Source organism: Syngnathus leptorhynchus, chromosome 9, assembly GCF_054491065.1.
Source record: "Syngnathus leptorhynchus isolate UIUO chromosome 9, UIUO_Slep, whole genome shotgun sequence".
Taxonomy (NCBI): Eukaryota; Metazoa; Chordata; class Actinopteri; order Syngnathiformes; family Syngnathidae; genus Syngnathus; species Syngnathus leptorhynchus.
In genome coordinates, this window is record NC_141203.1 from 12,341,991 (window position 1) to 12,362,388 (window position 20,398).

Sequence of the window (20,398 nt, forward strand, 5' to 3'; positions counted from 1 at the left end):
TTTTAGTACAAATACAAAGAAGGATACCGCAAGCAAGTGGGCCACCACATTGGGGCTCGAAGCGTGGAAGACGACCCCCTAATCATGCTGGCCCTGAACTCGGCCAAGATCGCCAGCGACGTCCTCTACAAGAAGGACTTCAACCAGTCCAAGACCAGATTCCACCTGCCCGTGGATATGCTGAACCTGGAACTGGCCAAGAAGTGCCAGATTCAAGTCAACGATTTCAACTACCGGACTCACTTGCACCAGTGGACCTGCTTGCCGGACTCCAGTGACGTGGTCCAGGCCAGGAAGGCCTACGATCTGCAGAGTGATGTAAGTTTGTAGACCTGCCGTTACATTTTGCGAGAGGTCCTGACATTCTGTGTTGTCACTCCTCAGGCTGTGTACAAGTCTGACTTGGAGTGGCTCCGTGGAATCGGTTGGATTCCGCACGAGTCCGTGGAGGTTTTGAAGGTGAAGCACGCACAGAAGATCCTTGCTGATGTAAGTCTGACTTCAGGGTCGCCTCGCATTTTGATTGACAGAACATGTACATTTTCAAAGAGATGGACAATTGTGTTTCTCACGTTATTTCAGAGAGGCTACCGGGTGAAGCTGGACGAGCAGAAATTTGGTGTTCCGACCGATCGAGTCGACTTGGCTTGCGCTAAGAATGCCGCCGACATCCTCAACGAGGTGCAGATTTCTTTTTCTCTTCTGTCGTTTGTAGCTCTTGGTAGGTAACCTGCTGTGAACCTCTTTTCAGGCCAAATACCGTGAGGCTTGGCAACAGGAAAAGACCAATTACACGCTGGTGGAGACTCCAGTCATGGTCACAGCCAAAGAGGTGGCCAAGAACATACACCCGGTAAGAGGATGGTCAGAACTTTCAACCTCAGAATGTTTGTCTCATAAAATCATATTCATGTCTACCCAATGTTATATTCCATAATGTTTTGTTTGTGTCATTTGTCAAAAACCAACTTCATATTTTCTTTCAGAAACTGTACTCCCAAGACTGGGACCACACCAAGGCCACTGGGTACTTCATGCCCAAAGATGCAGTGTCCATAAAGCAGTGCATTAGCAACACTAAAGTCCAAAGCAAAGTGAGTAGAATTTGGAACGAAATCTCCCAAATTGAAATTGGAACTGATTCCCCACATCTATCCTGCAGCATAAATACCTGGAGGGATACCGCAAGCAGGTGGGCCACCACATCGGGGCCCTCAGCATCCAGGACGACCCGCTCCTCATGCTGGCCCTGAACTCGGCCAAGATCGCCAGCGACGCCCTCTACAAGAAAGACTTCAACAAGTCCAAGACAGTGTTCAACCTGCCCGTGGACATGCTGCAGTTCGAGCTGGCCAAGAAGTGCCAGAAGCAAGTCAATGACGACCTTTACAGGACCCGCCTCCACGAGTGGACGTGTTTGCCCGACCAGAACGACGTCATCCAGGCCAGAAAAGCCTACGATCTTCAGAGTGATGTGAGTCAAATGAAAACAGACTGCTCGGGCTTCCAATAGTCCCCACAACTTGTTGTTCTTCTTCTCAGTTTGTGTACAAGGCGGATATGGAATGGTTGCGAGGCTGCGGGTGGATGGCCCACGACTCCGTGGACCATGTCAAAGCCAGACGTGCTCAGGAAATTCTCAACGATGTAAGTTGAAATCCCTTGTACGAGTCAGCCTTACTTACTTTCAATATCTCGTTCCTCACCTGGAATTCGCTATGTTTCTCACAGAGGGTCTACAAACAGAACGCAAAAGACCACTTTGGAAAATTCACCCTGGTGGTGGACCGCCCAGAACTTATCTTGGCCAAGACAAACGCGGCTAACCTGAGCGACGTATGTATCGAAACACAAACTGAGCGAGTGAATCGCAACGGACGTTTTACCGATACCGCCATCCTCACACATTTGCCTCCACCCACAGCTTAAGTACAAAGAGACTTTCAACTTAGAGAGGGGTCATTACATTGGCTCAGATGACACTCCTCAACTGGCCCACAGCAGGGAGCAGTCCAAGATCATCAGCGAGGTACTGGGAGTCAGTCAAATGATGCTTTCGGGATTTTCTTTTTTTTTATCAATCACCCATTACATAACAGTGTACATATTTTTGCCTGATTTCAGAAACTCTACAAACTGGGTTGGGACACATCCAAGGCTGCTGACTACCATCTGGACCATGAGTACATCCCACTTGTCAGTGGAAAGAAGAGCAGAGACATCAGTAGTGATGTGAGTTGTCCTTTCTTCTGCTGCTTCTACTGGCACAGATTGTAATATCTATTCTGTTCATTTTCTAGGTCAAGTACCATGACGCCCATGAGAAGACTAAAGGTCACTACCTGGCCGGAACCCTGGTGGACTTCCCTGAGGTGATCCGGCTTGGCGATCAGGAGAAGAACAAGGGAGTGGTGAGCAAACCTCAGCAGAAACGTCATCATCCACATCGAGTCTTTTCCTGGTTCAAACGGATTTAGAATCTCAGCAGAATCAACCACACCACAATTTCATCACCTCCAATATTTTGTTACAGAGGCTTTACCATCAGGACTACCACCAGACTAAGACGAAGACCCACATCCCATCCGACGTCATCGCCAACAAGGTGGCCAAGCGTTCTCAGGACATGCTGAGCGACGTCATCTACCGGACATACCTCCACCAGTGGACCTGCCACCCCGATCAGGAAGACGTTATCCGAGCTCGCAAGACCAACGAGATTCTCAGCGATGTAAGTTTCCTCGTCGTGACGTTTTGTTCAGTTTCTACTCACATTGTATTTTCCGGATCAAGAACATCCTTCTTTGTCATCATCGACTAGGTTTATTACAAAGATGATCTGACCTGGATGAAGGGTATCGGCTGCTACGTATGGGACACGCCAGAGATCCTTCGCGCCAAGAAGGCCTATGACATGCAAAGTGAAGTGCGTGACCTCAGGCAATCAAACATCACGTCAAGCCAGAAGAGAAATTCATCTTCCTCGCTTTGCCTTTCAGCTGCAATATAGAGACGAGGCCAAGAAGGAATTTAACAATTACTCCATCGTGACCGACACACCCGCCTACGTGACCGCGGTGCTGGGCAACACTTGGGCCAGCGACGTAAGTGTCCGTATGCTAAAATGCGAGCATTCATACTTGAACTGAAGTACGGCCTTTACCGACAGCTGAACTATCGGGAGAGTTACCATAAGGAGAAGCACCTGTACACTACCGTTCTGCACACCTACGACTACGCCAGATGCCACAACTTCAAGCAGTTCTTCAGCAATGTAGGCCGAGACACCCCGGCAAAATCCATTAAGAGAAAACCCAGGGTGATCGTAATAAGTCATGTGGATTTTTCAGAAAATCTACACTGACGCCTGGGACAAATTCAAAGCCAAGGGCTACCAGATCCCCCACGACTCAACCTCCATGCAACATGCCAAAAACCAGAAGACCATCGTCAGCAGTGTAAGTATCGTATCCGTCTTTCACTGCTCAAACTTAAGTGTGCTCCCCAGACCATGATTTTCAGAGAAACCTTACAGTAAAGTATATTACGATCTGATCTGCTTTTCAGGTGAAGTACAAGGAGGACTACGAGAAGTTCAAGTCCCTCTACAGTCTGCCCAAGTCTCTCGAGGATGATCCCGGCACCCTCCGCTGCCTCAAGGCCGGAAGACTGGTCCTGGACGTAAGTTTGTGATTTTAGTTGACACTGAAGTGCAGCTCAAGATTTGACATGACAAAAGAATGGTCCGTTCTTTGTAGCGTCTGTACAAAGAAGACTATGAGAAATCCAAGGCAAGGAACCACATCCCGCCAGACATGCTGGAGATCATGACGGCTCACAAAACCCAGACGAAAGTCAGCGAAATCGACTATCGCAAATATCTGCACGAGTGGACCTGCCTTCCCGACATGCAGATGTACGTCCAGGCGCGCAAAGTCAACGAGCAGCTGAGTGACGTGAGTCAAAAAGAGAACATTCATGTTTAAATGTGAAATGTGCTTAATCATCAAATCGCTGTCTTCTGCAGATGTTCTACAAGGATGATCTGAACTGGCTGAAGGGCATCGGCTGCTATGCCTGGGATACCCCGGAAATCCTGCGTGTCAAGCGTGCAGGCGACCTTCAGAGCAGCGTTGGTTATCATTCCTACCGTTTTGCCGCTTGCGTCAGCTCTGAAATATCATTCGCTCCTTTCTTTTCCGTTCCAGAACAAGTACAAAGCCCAAGGTGTGGAGGCGTTCAAGGACTACTCGGTAGTGATGGAAACCCCGCTTTACGAGACAGCCAAGCAGAACACCGTCAACCGGAGTGACGTAAGCCACTTCTTCTCAATTAGTTAGAACATCATGATACATTTCACCGCTTACCGCCTGCGTCGTCCTTCCCCAGCTGCACTATCGATCCGACTATCAAACCAACATCAGGGGAACCAACACAGCTCCTGCCGTTACTGTGGAAGGGGAGAGGGCTCGCCTGGCCCACCATATTCAAAGTGATGTAAGATAACCTTGACTTTTTGTAGTTCAGGAAAGGGAAGAGGGCAGGACTGACTGTCAAATGTCTTCTGTCCTCTCAGAACTGGTACAAGGAGGCTAACAAGAACTACATGCCCACCGGATACACTCTGCCCCACGACATACCTCTCATCAAGCAGGCCAAGCACAACACCTTCATTAGTAGCATTGTAAGTAGCAAAAAACAACCGTCTGAAAAACCATAGCGACACCCCGTTCGAGCTTCTCTTACGGTTTGTCTAGGTGAAGTACAAGGAAGCCTACGAGATGACAAAGGCCAAGGGCTACACCATTCATCCGGAGGGCGTCAACTTCGTCAACTACAAGAAGGCCAACAAGATCATCAATGAGGTGAGACCAGCCCCAGCGTGACTTGTAGCGCAATTTAACGTTGCATTCTTATCTCCCGTATAGCGCCTGTATCGTGAAAATTACCACAAGCATAAGGACAAGATCCACACTACCTACGACACCCCCGAAATCAAACAAGTCAAGATGAACCAGGATCATATCAGCGACGTACAGTGACTTTTTTTTTTTTTTTTTTTTTATAGCAACTACTAAATGTCTCTTTTGAAAGTGACCTATTTACATTTTGGTCTTTTTTGTAGTTGTGGTACAAGGAGAAGTACAACAGCTGTAAAGGCCAGCTGATCTCCATGCCCACTACACCGGAGCTGATTCATTGCTTCAACGTCAATCATATCAGCAGCGAGGTACAAACAAACTTTAGTCGGATGCCAATTAGGATATTTGCCAGAGCACCGCTTCATTTGAAAATATACTATAATGAATAAATAAGGCTTACCATGGTTTGGCATTTGTTGAAGTTAAGACAAATCTTTAACATCTTCAGCTGAAATACAAAGAGGATCTGAGCTGGCTGAGGGGCATCGGTTGTTTCCTGTACAACACCCCAGAGATGATCCGCATCCGCAAACTCAATAAGTACAGAGTAGGTATCCTCCTATAGCGTATTTTTCTTTGCACATTGGTCAATAGTTGCCATCAATTGTCTATTTTTTATTTTTTTTAGATGGACTACCCAGTGGAGGCCAAGAATAATCTGCCTCACTACTCGGTGGTCCTGGACACGCCAGAGTACAAGCGAGTGACGGAGCTCAAGAGCCACTTGAGCATGGTGAGTCATTGACTAAGTCACACAAATGTGAGGAACGTCTGAGCTTGTCACAAGTACAAGGTAAAAGTGTACGTTTTAGCAGTTGGGCAACTTTTTAAAAGTTGCTCGACGTTTTCTAACAAATGAGCTTACGATATCGTTTGGTGCGTTTCAGAAGAAATTTGTTAGGGTTGACTGTAAATAAAATGAAAAAAAAAGAGTGCAACATTGGCATCGTTTAGTTTTAAAAGCAAGTGTGAAGTTTTAAGTTTGGACCCAAGTCGAGATTTTCTGCTTTCAGCTGACCTACAAAGCTAGCAGCAAACAAGCCATGGCCAAAGTCTCCACCACAGCCGACGCTGTGGAACTCAAGAGAGCCAAAGGGGCCCAACAGCTGACCGATAACGTGAGTTTTCAAGTTTCCCCCCCCCAGCACTTTTTCATTTTGCAAGTCAGAACTGGATGATTAAACTTGTTTTTTTGCTCTGCAGTACTTGTACACCAATGTGGCCGCTAGACAGCGACCAAAGTACACCCTGGAAGTAGAAACCCCGCATATGGACCACAGCCGGAAGATGAAAGTCATGTCCAGCGACGTAAGTCCCTACCTACCGCTTTGCCCGTTATCGCCCTCAGCTTCTGAAAAATGCCAACACTCTCTCTTTCTCTTTTAGAACAAATACAAAGAACAATATCAGAGGCTGAAGCACAAATACACCACCATTGGTGACACACCCCTTCTGATCTGCTCCAAGAAAGCCTATCTCCAATCCAGCGATGTGAGTTGAGCAAAAGTACCTTTAGTACCCATTTGTATTATTTAATTCCCTCACCCAATAAGAATTGAAAATATCAATGGCCTTCGCTCAAGGTGTCTGAAAAATCGAATGAAGCACAGTGATAAATGGACATGATTACTTTCCACTAGTGCTTCAATTCGTATTCTGAAGATGAAATTGTAATCTTTTTTTTTTGGTTTCTTCAGCTACGCTACAAAGAGACGTACGAGCTCACTAAAGGCCACTACCACACCGTCAAGGACGCTCTGGACATCGTCTACCACCGCAGAGTCACGGACGACATCAGCAACGTCAGCCCCTCCTCGTGACCTTTCATCACAATGTTCACAAAATGTCTTTTGTGATGTTAAATCAATGCCATTTGTGCTTCAGGTCAAGTACAGAGAGAATTACCTTAGTTCAAGAGGAACGTGGAAGTCCATCCCGGATCGTCCCGAGTTCTTCTTCAACAGGATCGTCAACGACAACGTCAGCACGGTGAGAGCCTCTCGAGATTTTTCCGATGAAACGGAAGCGACCATACTGGCTGTAAACTGGCGCGTTGGGATTTTTAGGTCAAATACAAGGAGGACCTGGACTGGTTGAGGGGAATCGGCTGCTTTGTGTGGGACACGCCCGAGCTGTTGCGGGCTGAGAAGAACAAGACCTTGTACAGTGAGGTGAGTTGTTTGAACTTCTTAGCTTACTGCTCCTCAAGTGATACCTGAAATAATTCATCGTTCATAATAATCTTGTGTTGTTTCTACTTGTGATCCAGATACAATACAAGGGCTCCTTCAAGAAGATCAGAGATGATTTCACGTACACCTCGGACTCGCCCTTCTTCCACACGGCCAGGCACGCCACCAGCCTTGTCAATGAAGTAAGTGGTCTCTAGGCTTTCTGGTTCCTCTATCCAATGTAACTGTACCTTCATCTCGAAGGTATGATCGTATCCGATGTTTTTACAAGCGCTCTTTCAAACCTCGGTTGTTTCGGTCGCACCGTTTGGTTTCCCGGACACTTGTCTTTAACTTCCTTCTGACGTTCTGAGCAGCGGGCCTACAAAATTACTTACGAGACATCCAGGAATCAGTTCACCATAACCACAGATGATCCTAGTTTCCAGCTGGCCAAAGAGAGCAAGAACATGAGCCAGGTAATGGTCTTGGACCATTGAGACCAGCCTGCATCGTCCACTACCAAAAAAACCTCCAGAGGGCATGAGGTCGTCCGTAGACCTGCTGGTGGTTGTTCCCGCATGGATCTGACGGTCCACCTTTTTTGTCCGTAACGGGTCTTGAGTCGTTCTTACAAACTTACTTGTATTCCCAGATCAGGTCGTGAGATTCTGACCCCTCCCTCGGTGTCACTACCACCTCGATGTGTTTTGTAACTGTTGCATGATGTGTGTTTACTGACAGAAAAAGTATAAATACAAAGCAAAGGAACTCCACAAGAGCGGCTGCAATGAGCTTCACCGACCAGACATCCTCCTTGCCCTTGACCAGTCTTATATGGGCAGTAAGGTAAACGGCTAGCTAGCTAGCTAGCTACTTAGCGAGTAGCTGCGCCATAAACCGCTCATCCCTGTCCATCCAACGGACGGAATCTCAAGCTCATTCATTCCTGCCGCTTCATCCCATCAGCTGTGTAGCGCATCACATGCTTATCTTACCATCTACCATTCATCTTCATGCCGTGCTTCTGATATGTAGTTACAGCCGGAGGTGGGAAAATAGGTGCAAGTCATAAGTCAATGTTGTGTCGAGCAAGGCATCCATCAACTCATCCCATCTTGCTCAGTCACAACGTATAAAAGTCCTAAAGACTCGAGTCAAGTCATGTGACCCGGGTCCCCCACCTCTGGTTCCAGCAGCTTCTCAGCCTTCCTTAAAAAAAAACATGGGAAGAATCTGAAGACATTGCAAGCGGTCATCAATGCTAAATAACACCCCATGCATGTTTTCTAAAAAGCACCAACTAACTTCACGTACGACGTTTGCTATCATTACTAGATGTAAAGCACTGTTTGTCTTGACTTTGCACGTGGCACGCTTGACTGCCGGTCCATGTGCTCCACTGTGGTGACTCGTTCCGTCTCGCGCTTCTTCAGTGGCGTTACAGGGAACAATACGAGCGTGTCAAGGACAGGTTCACCTCCATCCTGGAAACTCCAGAGTATGAAACGAGCCAACGCGGCAAGAAGATTGGTGACGTGAGTTCTACTTATAGGTACTCAACGTTTGATTGTTTATTCTTTCTGAAATGTTTCCACCTGCTTGGCCGCAGATCGTTTACAAGATGGAGTACAATAAGAACAAGGCCAAGGGCTACACGCTACCTTACGACACGCCGCACCAAAACCTCATGAAGAAAGTCAAGGACATGACCAGCGTCGTGAGTGGCCCAGAGCGCTTCAAATAGGAAGAAATGTCAGAAATAAAACGCCGCCATTCGTTTACAGATGAAGTACAAAGAGCTCTACGAGAGGAACAAGGCCCATATCAACATCGACCCCGAAGCTCACTCCATCCGAGCCGCTAAGGAGGCTTACAGGAACATTACCAATGTGAGTGCTGGTTCCAGGGATGGATCAACTTTTTGGCTCCACCACTAAAATCCAGCAAATGATATATATTTTTTCCTGTTCTAGTTGGATTACAAGAAGAAATACGAAGCCACCAAGTTCAAGTGGATGTGGACCCCGGAGAGGCCAGACTTTGTCAACGCCGCCAAGAATTCAGTGCAGCAGAGCGACGTGAGTTTTTTTTTATTTTTGCCGACATATTTTGGAACCCTCGCCCTACGCCGCGAAGCTAACCCGCCTTGTTTTTTAACAGTACGAGTACAAGTACGACAGGGAGAACATGAAGGGATGCGTCATACCCGTGGTGGACGACAAGCTTACCCTCCTGGCACAGAAGAACACGCAAATCACCAGTGAGGTGAGGGACGTCCATCCAACTGTCACAACCTTCAAATGTGGCATGCGGAAGATCCAATCCTGTTTTCCAAGTCTTCAGTTTCAAGTGAACATCTTTTGCACCACTGCAATTGGAGGACATTTTCTTTTTTTGCAGCTCAAATACAAAATGAAGTATGAGAAGGCAAGGGGCCACTATCTGCCCGTGGCGGACACACCCCAGATCCTCCACTCCCAGGCGGTGCGCAACCTGTCGTCCGTGGTAAGTCCCCCGCCCCCCCCTCAACTCTAGCGGCGGATGGTCCGGTCCTTCACGCCTGTCTTTCCGCAGAGCAAGTACAAGGCGGCCAGCAAAAAGCTAATGCAGTCCGGTTCCTTCACCATCATGCCCCAGACCCGCGAAACCACCCACAGCAAACAGATCAACCAACTCGTCAGCAAGGTATCATCTCCTCTCAGTTTTTTTTTTTGCCACCTCTCAAAGCCTCGGCTCAACTTGACTTCTGTTTTACAGAACGTGTACAAAGCCAAGTTCGAGAAGGAGAAAGGCAAGTCCATATACAACAACATGTGCGTACCGCCCGACATCCAGCACGCCATGGACGTCGCCAAGAAACAGAGCAATGTGAGACATTTTTTTTAGATTTGCTTTGTGCTTCTTAAGAGCGGTTCACTGACTCGCTCTCTCGGCACAAATGTCGCTGTTTTAGCTGGACTACAAGAAGACCGCCAAAGCCAACCTTCACTACACTAAATCTGTGGCGGATCGACCAGACATCAAGAAGGCCACACAGACGGCCAAACTCGTCAGCGATGTAATGGGCCGACATCCATCTCATGATTATTCATTTGATTATTTTATCTGACACCTCCAACGGTTCACTGTCTCGTCAGATCGGCTACCGCAACAAGGCCCGTGAAGAGGCCAGCCGCGGAGGTTCTCTCAACTACCGGCCGGATATCAAGCTGGCCACAGAAGTCTGCAAGCTCAACAGCCAGGTAGGAAGAACCCAAACTGACGGAGGGCCTGCTCGCCCACAGTCCTTCACCGTTCGGCCAGTCAAACATTTTACTCGTACGTCTTTCAATCCATACTGCCAACTCTGGGAGCTTGTGTCCTTCTCCGTCCACGCTTCATTGTCATTGTATCCATCAGAGCAGATGTTCATGTTGTCTCCACCCTCCATGTTGTCTTCCTGTTTCTTCATCGTCCTTGTCGCCTCATACCGCAAACCATCCGGCTACGCTCGGGCTTAGGCCAAGCCTTCCCCCCACGGGATGGCCTCCTACGACACCCCGCAGATGCGCCACATTAAGAAAATGAGTGTGGTGACCAGCGATGTAAGGAGGTTAACGCCGCGCTAGCTGCTAACGCCCCTAACGTGTGTCAAAGATCAACAGCTGACGTTGAATACGAAAGGAAAAGGAAATCTTTAATCACAATTTATTGGAAAATCGTTTCCTCCAGAGACGTGTCCAATAAAGACCATAATGGCGTGTTTGAGGACTGCGTGTTTACTTTATGGTCTCATATTTCGCTTCCATATATATGCAGCATTTCTTATATATGAGATTCATTTGTGTTCACGTTTCGTCCTTAAAGTCAAAGAATGTGACTTTATCGGCCATAATGTTGACATTTGGTTTTCTGTTTTGACCTCCCTCACTAGCTGAAGTACAAGGAGAAGTTTGACAAGGAAATGAAGGGAATGAGACCAAAGTATGACCTGAAGGAGAGTACGGTCTACAAGACCTACAAGGACGCCCACACGCTGGCTAGCGAGGTCGGCGTCGCCGTGGCAACCACATTCCGAGATGGGGGAGCCTTTCGGTGGTGGGAAACCGTGTGACTTTTTGTTGCAGGTGAAGTACAAAAAGGACCTGAAGAAGCTCCACAAGCCTGTGACCGACATGGCCGAGTCTCTGTCCATGCAGCACGGCCTGAGCACCAGCAGGCTCTCCAGTGACGTAAGACATGGCTAAGCCATTAGATCGCGCTGATGGGAAGCTCTCTGTAGCAGCTCCATCCATCCATGCTTTTAAGTCTATGACTTCATCTGGTAGTGATCCATATTCCTCTCATCCTCCACCTCGCTTTTTTTTTTAACCTGCATTTTTAAAAATCAAAATCTAACTCAAAACATCAGATTATTATTTTTTTAACCAGCATTTTTACCCATCTAATTAACAGAAAAAAAAGAATATTAATTTATTTATTGATATTTTGGGGCAATAATGTAATTTAACTCAAATCATGTAAATTTCAAAAAAATAATAATCCATTTTAATTGGTGTGAGCACTTTCATTTGACACCACTAAGAACCCGCTCACGCTTCGACCGAACGGTCCGTAGTCGTAGAATTCCTGTTCTTGCTGCTTATTGACCGGGCGTTGCGTCATAGTACTGCTACAAGAGGAAGTTTGAGAAGAGTAGGGGTCACTACCACGTGATTCCCGACACACTCGAGCAGCTCCATCACAAGGAGGCTTCGGAACTGCAGAGCATCGTAAGTCCCACCAAGTGAAAAACCCAAAAACCTCAGCTGGTAAAAATATTTGTACTCAGTGACTTCCTCCCAATGTCACATAAAGTTTCCTTCTCCAAGTAAAGTGATAGAAATATCGGTGTGAGCAGGTGAAGTACAAGGAGAAGTACGAGAAGGAGAGGGGCAAGGCCATGCTGGACTTTGAGACGCCAACATACGTGACGGCCAAGGAGGCGCAGCACATGCAGAGCCAGGTAAGCGTGCTTGAAGGTCTTTTATGTCATCTGTCTTTCTATTCCACAGTATAAATTTCAATCTAATCGACATAAACATCGAGTTTTTCAATCAATAGATCATCCGAAATTTAGTCAATATTCTTTTTTATTTTGTAATTTAATCAGTCGATTATTTTTTTTTCATTAATTGTCCGAAAGAACCGGCAGTGCTCTACCGGTTAATTTGACCAAACACGACATTCGATTTCCCCGTAATCGGATGGTACCCGCACACACGCACAAGCCGTCTTGTGTGTGACGTGTGTATGTGTGTTCCTGTTTTATGTTTGCGGCCACTAGAAAGACTATAGGAAGGATTTTGAGGAGACCATGAGGGGCAAGAACCTCTCGGGCATGGAAGTCACGCCCGCCATGATACATGTCAGACATGCTACCAAAATAGCCAGTGAGGTAACCAAAGGACCCGTGACCCTCGACCCCCACCCTTCCCCTGTAATCGTACTAGCTCATGACCACACCCCTCACCCCGTTTTTCCTCTCATCACCATTTTGTGAATGAACCTACATTCTTCACACTAAACACAAAATGCTAATGACTTAGCACTAAAGGTGTTTCCTTGCTTGGGTCATTTCAACGTAAAGATATTTGAAGTGTCAGCGGCGCGCTGTCAAATGTTTTGGTTGGTGTGTCCGTGTCGGTTCCACTTGCATGTGACATCACAATCTCCACCGCAACCACTTTCACTTTGCAGCCGCATGCACGGTGGATTGAAGTTGTTGTTTTTTGTTTTTCCATTGCTGTCTGATCCATTGTTGCTTTTCAGGAATTTTGCCAAAGTCACCGGTGTCCCCCTTCCAAATCGAATGTTTTGGCTAATCATCACGGGCGAAGAGTGTGTGTGGGGGGGGGGATGCCCGCTGACTTTGCGCTGGACTTGTCTTTTTTTTTGTTTTGCCTGGCCTGCCTTCTGCAGTCTCTCTGTTCTTCTTCCGTCCTGTAGAAAGAGTACAGGAGGGATCTAGAGGAGGGCGTGAAGGGTAAAGGGCTAACTGTACTGGAGGAAACTCCCGAGCTTTTGCGAGCAAGGAATGCCACTCATATCCTGTGCGAGGTACGACCCGACTGACTGACCGGCCGGCCGGCGTCTTAACAACGCTTTGACTGCAGCACTAAAAATAAGAGGCAAAGTCCTGCTCGATGACATCACTAACATTTGAGCCATCCTCTTCTCTTACCTTCTCTGTAGTCCACGCTTTTGAAATTTCAGCTTGAGAGATAAATTCTGCTTTTGTCGCCCCCCACGCTCAGTGTGTCGAGAAACTCTCTGGCTAGCTTTGAGCAAGGCGCATTTGTTCTACTTTGCAGAAAGAATACAGGAAGTCGCTGGAGCAAGAGATCAAGGGCAAGGGATTGCTGGCCTTGGCCACCGACACCCCGGACTTCATGCGGGCCAGGAACGCCACCGACATCCTCAGTCAGGTCAGAATCGCTCAATCGAGATGAACGCGGACGGGTTCGTGCGAACGGTTGCTTCGACTTTTGCGTCCGTCAGGTCAAGTACAAGCACACGGCCGAGATGGACCGAGCCAGCTACACCACCGTCATCGACACTCCGGACATTATCCACGCTCAGCAGATGAAGAACATCATCAGCCAGGTGGGATGGTCCGCCAGATCCCGGTCTCAGGTCCCTGAACGCGTTTGTCCCGACAGATCAAGTACAAAGAAGAGGCGGAGAAGACCATGTCCCACTATGTCCCAGTTCTGGACACCCCTGAGATGCAGAGAGTCCGTGAGAACCAGAAGAACTTCAGCACTGTAAGTACAACGGCGCTTTGTCGTCACGGTTCTCAAACTGTGGGGCGGGGGACCCTCGAGGGTCTGCGAGCTATGGCCGCATTTTCTATCTAATCGATATAAATACTTGTTATTTATATGAGACGTAAGAGTTTGAATGTTAAGTCTTTTCTTTTTTTCCTTTTAATTGTGTGTTTTCTTCCCGTAGCTTCAGTACCAGACTGACCTAAAACACATCATAAAGGGCAAAGGGTCTGCTGTAATCACCCCTGAAATTCTTCGCGTTAAAGAAAATACAAAGAATTTCAGCTTGGTATCTACTCCACGATATATCATTTAACACCGACTCTTAACACCTTTTTTTCTTCTTGGTTCATCATCTTTAACCAGACCTTAATCTGTCATTCATCCATCCATATCGTTTTCTTTTTTTCAAAAATAATGACATCATTGTGTTAGCCATTGCAACGCCGCTAACCCTTAGCTATTGTTGACGTGTGGTGATGGTGTTTATACGGTGGTACCTCGACTTACAAGTTTCATTTGTCCAAGCTTGGAACTCAAATCCTTTGTTTTTCTTTGAAATGAGCTAAAATGCAAGCTCGAAATGCAACTAAGACTGAATAATATTGCATTGACCTGAAGAAACATGTTTGAGAATATAAATTAGAAATGCTCATAACTGAAATTTTGCAACACAAAGCTAAAAAAAAAAAAAAAATCCACCAAGCCACAGCTCTTAACTTGAAAAATCCGTAAGTCAAGGGACCTCTGCACATGTATTTGTTGTTTTTTACAGAAGCATCTGTAAGGTAAGTCCTACGAAACTGGCAACACATGCTTGGAGCTGTCAAATCTGCTGTTGTATTCTGCTCCGAACAAAAGGAGCAGACCATTTATTGCTGCTTCTTTGGCTTCTCATCCATCCACCCAAAAAGATTCAGTACAAAGAGGATGTGGGAGGCGGAACGGCTTTGTCCGAAACCCCAGAGATGGAGAGAGTTAAACAAAACCAGAAGAACATTAGCACGGTATTCCACCTCCAGTTCTCCATTGAGCCATCCCTCCATCTTTCCCTCCAAATAAACAACGTTATGATTCCCTTAACTTTCATCTTAATCCAGAACCCCCTAAACTCGGGATTTCCTAAACTTGGTTGTCTTCCATTAACTGTTTGGTCATTGGTCCCTGGAATTCCCTTAATTGGTTCCTGGAACCGCATCCTGTCCCCCATTCCCCAAATACTTTGGTTAACTTGTGGAAACCAGTTGTTCGTTCGGGTTCGAAGAGGACTTGGTTGAAGATCTAAGGTCTAAGACTTTAGTGGTTTAAACGAAAACGAGACATTGAGAGCAGATACTAGATGAGTGTGCCGGTGGATCCTGGTCGGAGAAGATACGCATTTTTCCGGATGAAATGATTCCAAACTGGTTCACACAAGTCAATCGCTTCCAAGACTTTCCCCTGTGGTAACGATTAATCCAATCTAAATCCGGAATAATCAACTCCTTGTGTTGAAAACGAACCCTAACGTCGTGAGTGACATCTTGGTGAGGGTTCTCTTTGACTTTTGTACCGGGCAGATACAGTACAAGGATTCTCTGAGTCAAGGTACGGCCATACCAGATCTTCCCGAGGTGAAGCGGGTCCGAGAAACCCAGAAGAATATCAGCTCGGTAGTGGATGACCCCGTCTTTTTATGACCCCCGTCCCCTTTCCCTGCCGTCCAATCATCACGATCCCTCACAATCCTTTTACCTTCCCAACTCCGAAGTCCAATACTTCACATCTTCCATTCTAACTCCGATTCTGGTCTCATCACTCTTCTCTTAACTGCTGTTTGACTTAACATTTACTGGCCCAAATCTCCGCATCAGTCCTTCTGAAGTCCTAACTACTTTGAGTTGATGTTTTGTCTCATCCTAAAATGTAATACCAAGAAGATGAAGCCTACCGGAGATTGGGTCTTTATGGACCCAATATTTCTGTCCATGTTTCACAGTTTTGGCAGAATTTTTTTTTTTTTTTGCATAACAATTGAAGTCCTGTTTTCCCAATTGATCAGATCTAAACATGAAATCATCAACCTGACAAATTCCAGCTTTCCAGTATTGCCTTGCCGTTAACACTAATTTAGCGAGTTAATGGTTGGACATGTTTGTGAGCTCTGTCTGACTGACTTTGTGTAACATTTTTGCAACGGGCAGATACAATACAAGGATTCTCTGAGTCAAGGTACGGCCATACCAGATCTTCCCGAGGTGAAGCGGGTCCGAGAAACCCAGAAGAATATCAGCTCGGTAGAGGATTCCGTCTTATGACCCCCCCCCCCCCTCCTTCACAATCCCTCGCAATCCTCTTACTTTCCCAACTCCGAAGTCCAATACTTCACATCTTCCATCCTAACCGTGATTCTTGTCCCATCACTCCTTTCTCTTGACTGCTGTTTGGAATGGACTTAACATTTGCTGATATTGTGTGGCTACACTGGCCCAAATCTCAGTATCAGTCCTTCTGAAGTCCTAACTACTTATAATACCAAGAAGATGAATGGCAGTATTGGAGTCTACCAGAGATTGGGTCTTACCCAATATTTCTGTCCATGTTTCACAGTTTTGGCAGATTTTTTTATTTTTTTTCGCATAACAATTGAAATCATGTTTTTCCGATCCATCAGATCTAAACATGAAATCATCAACCTGACAAATTCCAGCTTCCTGTATTGAAGTTGACACTAATGGTTGGACATGTTTGTGAGATCTGTCTTTGACTATGTGTAACATTTTGCAACGGGCAGATTCAGTACAAGGATTCTCTGAGTCAAGCCACGGCCATACCGGACCTCCCCGAGGTGAAGAGGGTCCGAGAAACCCAGAAGAATATCAGCTCGGTAGAGGAAAGCTCTCCTTCAGTCCCCCTCCTCTTCCTTCCTTCACCCCCCCCTACAATCTTCTGACCTTTCCCAACTCAAAAGTGCAGCACTTCACATTTTCCATCCTAACTAAAAGTCTTCCGTCATCATCCACCCTTGACTGATGTTGTCTGTTATTTGCATCTGTCTTCTCCAAAATATAATCCCTTTCATAATCCCACAAATAATCCGCCTGCTTGAAGTTTTTCAGCAAGATCCCGACCGATACTATAAATAAAATACCTGTCTGGTCATCAGAGATATGGGCTGACGTGTAAAACCGATGTCACAAGCTAATCTTTTTTTTAACTCTCTAACTTTCCAGTCAGAAACTTCGACACCCACCACGCAACTTTAACTTTAAATTAAGAGATGACCAAGGCGGGTTTGTACCCTGAAATCCCGGTGTCGGTCGGGTTCTAACCCTTCTAGACTACCTGGAGTCTCACCATCATCACGTTTGACTTTTTTTGTCTCGTTCCAAAGCTGCAATACAAGGAAGACGTGGGACGAGGCACATCTGTGTCGGAGACGCCAGAGATGGAGCGCGTTAGACGCAATCAGCAAAATATTAGCACGGTACCCGGGAAAGCGTGAACCTTCCTTCCCCCCCCCCCCCACCTCCCTGGCTCATTTCACTCCTCTTAAAAACCATCGTAACAACTCTCTCTCTCTCTCCAGTCTGACCTAAAGTGTTACCTGACATTATAACCCCAGTGGGCTAACAAGCGTCTTCATTTCACAGGATTTAAAAAAAAAAAAAAAAAAGAAGCTTAACGTCTTATTGGTGCTGTGCTTTGCTGTCTTTTCTAGAAAAGTATTTTCTTGCTTGCTCTTTATCTTCTTGGGTATATTAAATGAAAAGACTCCTTACGGGGTGATTTTATTTATTTATTGTTGTGTAGTTCTTTTTTTTTTTTTTGGGCTGTGATTGTTGTCTTTTTTTTTCATAACCTTGTTTGTCTTTTTGACTGATTCCTCTTCTCTACCTTCTTGGATTAGATCAAATACAGGGACTCCCTGGATCGCGGCACGGCCATTTCCGACCTGCCAGAAGTGAAGCGGGTCAAACAGACCCAGAGGCACATCAGCTCGGTAGTGGAAAAAGCGTGTTTCCTCCTAACAAGAGTAGACATTAGTGCCAATCTAATCACACCCTTGCTTGAACTACCTGAACCGTATTCACCTCTTGAACTCGCTAATCCATAAAAGGGGTGAGCAAGAGCTATTTCATTGTAGCTTGAATATGGGCAATCATTTGCTCACCCCTGCTCTATCGGATCAGTTTTCTGCTTTCTGCTGTTTGGCGAACCATCCAAATTGTCTGGAAGCTTTTCTGTTGTCTTGTTTTGTTTTGTTTTCTGTCTGACCACCATCCCCCCCCCCCCCTCTTTTGCCACATTTCAGGTGTTGTATAAGGACAGCTCGGCCAAGGGAACCCCCGTGGTGTTCACGCCGGAGATGGAGCGAGTCAAACGGAACCAAGAGAACATTAGCTCGGTACTTTTGAGAATCACAGCCGACTTCTGTGTTGTTCTTCTTCTCTGTTGGCTACGCAACTCTAACCCCTTTTGTCTAACAAACGTCGTCCTGGTCAAATCCAGGTCCAGTGTGTAGGATTTGCTTCTTTGTTGTCAATTGCAGTAAACCCACAATTGTTTGACAACTTTTCTGACCAACATAGCTAAAGCTAATGTCCAGCAGCTGAACTTTCTGGGTTGTATCATGGCCCCTTTAAATGTGTTGATTCTTTTGTCTCATACCCCTCCTAACATCTCTGGTCGACTGTGCTAGTGGCTATGCTAATCAAAATTGGCCTCACCGGGTGTCCCTGCTTTTTTTTTCCCCCCCCGACAGGTGCTGTATTCCGACAGCTTCCGCAAGCAGGTCCAGGGCAAGGCCGCCTTCGTTCTGGACACCCCGGAGATGAGACGTGTCAGGGAAACCCAGCGCATCATATCTGGAGTAAGTCCAAAACTAAGTCTGAGTGGAGTCGTGACTTGAGAACCTAGATCTGAACCTGATCTGCGCTTCAGGTGCGCTACCACGAGGCCTTTGAGAAGACCAAGGGCAGCTTCACGCCTACCATCACCGACCTGATAACGGAGCGTGTGAAGAAGAACACCCAGGACTTTAGCGACATCACCTACCGTGGCATCCAAAGGCGCGTGGTCGAGATGGAAAGGAGACGCGCCGTGGAGCACGACCAGGAGACCACCACGGGTAAGAATTACCCGTGACTTACGGGTTTAGTTTGTTCAAATGATTTTCCAACTTGGTTACTCGAAAGTCGGCCCTTGATTTCGCTACCTCTTCAGATCTGCGAGTGTGGCGTACCAATCCTGGTTCCGTGTTTGACTATGATCCGGCTGAGGACAACATCCAATCCAGGAGTCTGCACCTGATGTCTGGTAAATTGTGGAACGGAGATCTAGATTCACCGCATGTTAACTCCAGTGGCTGTGGAATGGAATAAACCAAATGGTTGGCATAGAGGACCTTCCTGATAATAAAAGCATTTTCCGATCAGATACCTTTTTGAACTAGTGGCCGATAAGGAATGTACCTCTTCGGTGTCTCTAATTCTATCCTTCCTCCTTAGTCCAAGCCCATCGCCGCAGTAAGGAGCACTCCCGCTCCACCAGCGCCCTGAGCGCCATGAGCGGCGTGGTTGACGAGAAATCCGAGATTTCCCACGACCCCGAGCATCACTTGTCCCTCTACAGCAACGGATATGTCACCACCCCTGGATACGTCACTTCTATGGGTGAAGCTTCAATGAAAAAAACGTTTGCCCGGTGATTCGGGGGAATTTATCTTGTTTCTTTGCAGGTTACCACCAAACCAAGACCGTGGAACTGCAGCAGAGATCTTCGTCCGTGGCCACCCAGCAGACCACCGTCTCTTCCGTCCCCTCACACCCCTCGACCACCGGGGTACCCGACACTCGACTTTGCCTTTACATCTTCCGAAAAGGCCATCTCTAACACGTTTACCCGTTTGCAGAAAACGGTGCGCGCCATGTACGACTACCTGGCGGCCGACAGCGACGAGGTTTCCTTCAAGGACAGCGACGTCATCGTCAACGTGCAGTCCATCGACGAGGGCTGGATGTACGGTACCGTGCAGCGCACCGGCAAGACCGGTATGCTGCCTGCCAACTACGTGGAGGCCATTTAAACGGAAAAAAATGTATGTTTGTGGAGTTTGTCGCCCGTTTGTCAGTTTGCGTTGCCTGTGAATCCTAAAATTCGATCGGACTCGTTTCGAAATGACCTACCTTCTCTCTCCCGTACAGCCTGACACATTACTGTGTATAAATCAAAAACAAACAAATAATATATCTTGTCGGTGATGTGCGGAGTGAGCGAAACAATCGGCTAAGACTACTTCCTATATGTTTAACGATGTCACTCGCGCACCTAATGAAAGCACTCTTGAGTTGTAAGAGAAATGACTCCCTCCATTAACTGAACCCTGACCACTAACTAGTACACTAAGTACTAGGAGAAAAGTACAAGTACTAGTTCAGTGTGTGTTTTTGTTTTTGATGGCAAAGTGTAATCCTTCACCAGTAGCTATTAAAACCAAGTTCCTGCAGTACTCACCCTGTCTTGGTTTCTTTTC

The 20,398-nt window shown here is 46.7% G+C and overlaps 1 protein-coding gene across 1 annotated transcript in view; it reads left to right on the forward strand.

The window, feature by feature from the left end:
- Positions 1-20,378, forward strand: part of neb (nebulin) — a 42,566-nt gene extending 22,188 nt beyond the window's left edge. The window contains exons 74-141 of the mRNA XM_085920453.1: positions 7-318; positions 385-489; positions 583-681; positions 752-853; positions 987-1,094; positions 1,163-1,474; positions 1,543-1,647; positions 1,732-1,836; positions 1,925-2,029; positions 2,125-2,232; positions 2,301-2,411; positions 2,534-2,731; positions 2,822-2,926; positions 3,000-3,104; positions 3,170-3,274; positions 3,351-3,458; positions 3,568-3,681; positions 3,759-3,956; positions 4,028-4,132; positions 4,209-4,313; positions 4,390-4,497; positions 4,577-4,684; positions 4,758-4,865; positions 4,929-5,033; positions 5,126-5,230; positions 5,371-5,469; positions 5,551-5,655; positions 5,936-6,040; positions 6,126-6,230; positions 6,309-6,413; positions 6,620-6,724; positions 6,807-6,911; positions 6,989-7,093; positions 7,192-7,296; positions 7,838-7,942; positions 8,530-8,631; positions 8,706-8,813; positions 8,881-8,985; positions 9,070-9,174; positions 9,257-9,361; positions 9,497-9,601; positions 9,671-9,781; positions 9,854-9,964; positions 10,050-10,154; positions 10,234-10,338; positions 11,010-11,123; positions 11,203-11,307; positions 11,743-11,847; positions 11,976-12,080; positions 12,402-12,512; positions 13,064-13,174; positions 13,429-13,542; positions 13,616-13,720; positions 13,777-13,881; positions 14,069-14,173; positions 14,799-14,891; positions 15,444-15,536; positions 16,068-16,160; positions 16,658-16,750; positions 17,258-17,350; positions 17,774-17,866; positions 18,179-18,271; positions 18,629-18,736; positions 18,808-18,994; positions 19,090-19,182; positions 19,374-19,538; positions 19,604-19,707; positions 19,778-20,378. Of these exons, the coding sequence (XP_085776579.1) occupies positions 7-318; positions 385-489; positions 583-681; positions 752-853; positions 987-1,094; positions 1,163-1,474; positions 1,543-1,647; positions 1,732-1,836; positions 1,925-2,029; positions 2,125-2,232; positions 2,301-2,411; positions 2,534-2,731; positions 2,822-2,926; positions 3,000-3,104; positions 3,170-3,274; positions 3,351-3,458; positions 3,568-3,681; positions 3,759-3,956; positions 4,028-4,132; positions 4,209-4,313; positions 4,390-4,497; positions 4,577-4,684; positions 4,758-4,865; positions 4,929-5,033; positions 5,126-5,230; positions 5,371-5,469; positions 5,551-5,655; positions 5,936-6,040; positions 6,126-6,230; positions 6,309-6,413; positions 6,620-6,724; positions 6,807-6,911; positions 6,989-7,093; positions 7,192-7,296; positions 7,838-7,942; positions 8,530-8,631; positions 8,706-8,813; positions 8,881-8,985; positions 9,070-9,174; positions 9,257-9,361; positions 9,497-9,601; positions 9,671-9,781; positions 9,854-9,964; positions 10,050-10,154; positions 10,234-10,338; positions 11,010-11,123; positions 11,203-11,307; positions 11,743-11,847; positions 11,976-12,080; positions 12,402-12,512; positions 13,064-13,174; positions 13,429-13,542; positions 13,616-13,720; positions 13,777-13,881; positions 14,069-14,173; positions 14,799-14,891; positions 15,444-15,536; positions 16,068-16,160; positions 16,658-16,750; positions 17,258-17,350; positions 17,774-17,866; positions 18,179-18,271; positions 18,629-18,736; positions 18,808-18,994; positions 19,090-19,182; positions 19,374-19,538; positions 19,604-19,707; positions 19,778-19,951 (7,917 nt within the window). The 3' untranslated portion in view covers positions 19,952-20,378. The remainder of the gene's footprint in view (positions 1-6; positions 319-384; positions 490-582; positions 682-751; positions 854-986; positions 1,095-1,162; positions 1,475-1,542; positions 1,648-1,731; positions 1,837-1,924; positions 2,030-2,124; positions 2,233-2,300; positions 2,412-2,533; positions 2,732-2,821; positions 2,927-2,999; positions 3,105-3,169; positions 3,275-3,350; positions 3,459-3,567; positions 3,682-3,758; positions 3,957-4,027; positions 4,133-4,208; positions 4,314-4,389; positions 4,498-4,576; positions 4,685-4,757; positions 4,866-4,928; positions 5,034-5,125; positions 5,231-5,370; positions 5,470-5,550; positions 5,656-5,935; positions 6,041-6,125; positions 6,231-6,308; positions 6,414-6,619; positions 6,725-6,806; positions 6,912-6,988; positions 7,094-7,191; positions 7,297-7,837; positions 7,943-8,529; positions 8,632-8,705; positions 8,814-8,880; positions 8,986-9,069; positions 9,175-9,256; positions 9,362-9,496; positions 9,602-9,670; positions 9,782-9,853; positions 9,965-10,049; positions 10,155-10,233; positions 10,339-11,009; positions 11,124-11,202; positions 11,308-11,742; positions 11,848-11,975; positions 12,081-12,401; positions 12,513-13,063; positions 13,175-13,428; positions 13,543-13,615; positions 13,721-13,776; positions 13,882-14,068; positions 14,174-14,798; positions 14,892-15,443; positions 15,537-16,067; positions 16,161-16,657; positions 16,751-17,257; positions 17,351-17,773; positions 17,867-18,178; positions 18,272-18,628; positions 18,737-18,807; positions 18,995-19,089; positions 19,183-19,373; positions 19,539-19,603; positions 19,708-19,777) is intronic.
- The last annotated feature ends 20 nt before the right edge of the window (positions 20,379-20,398 follow it).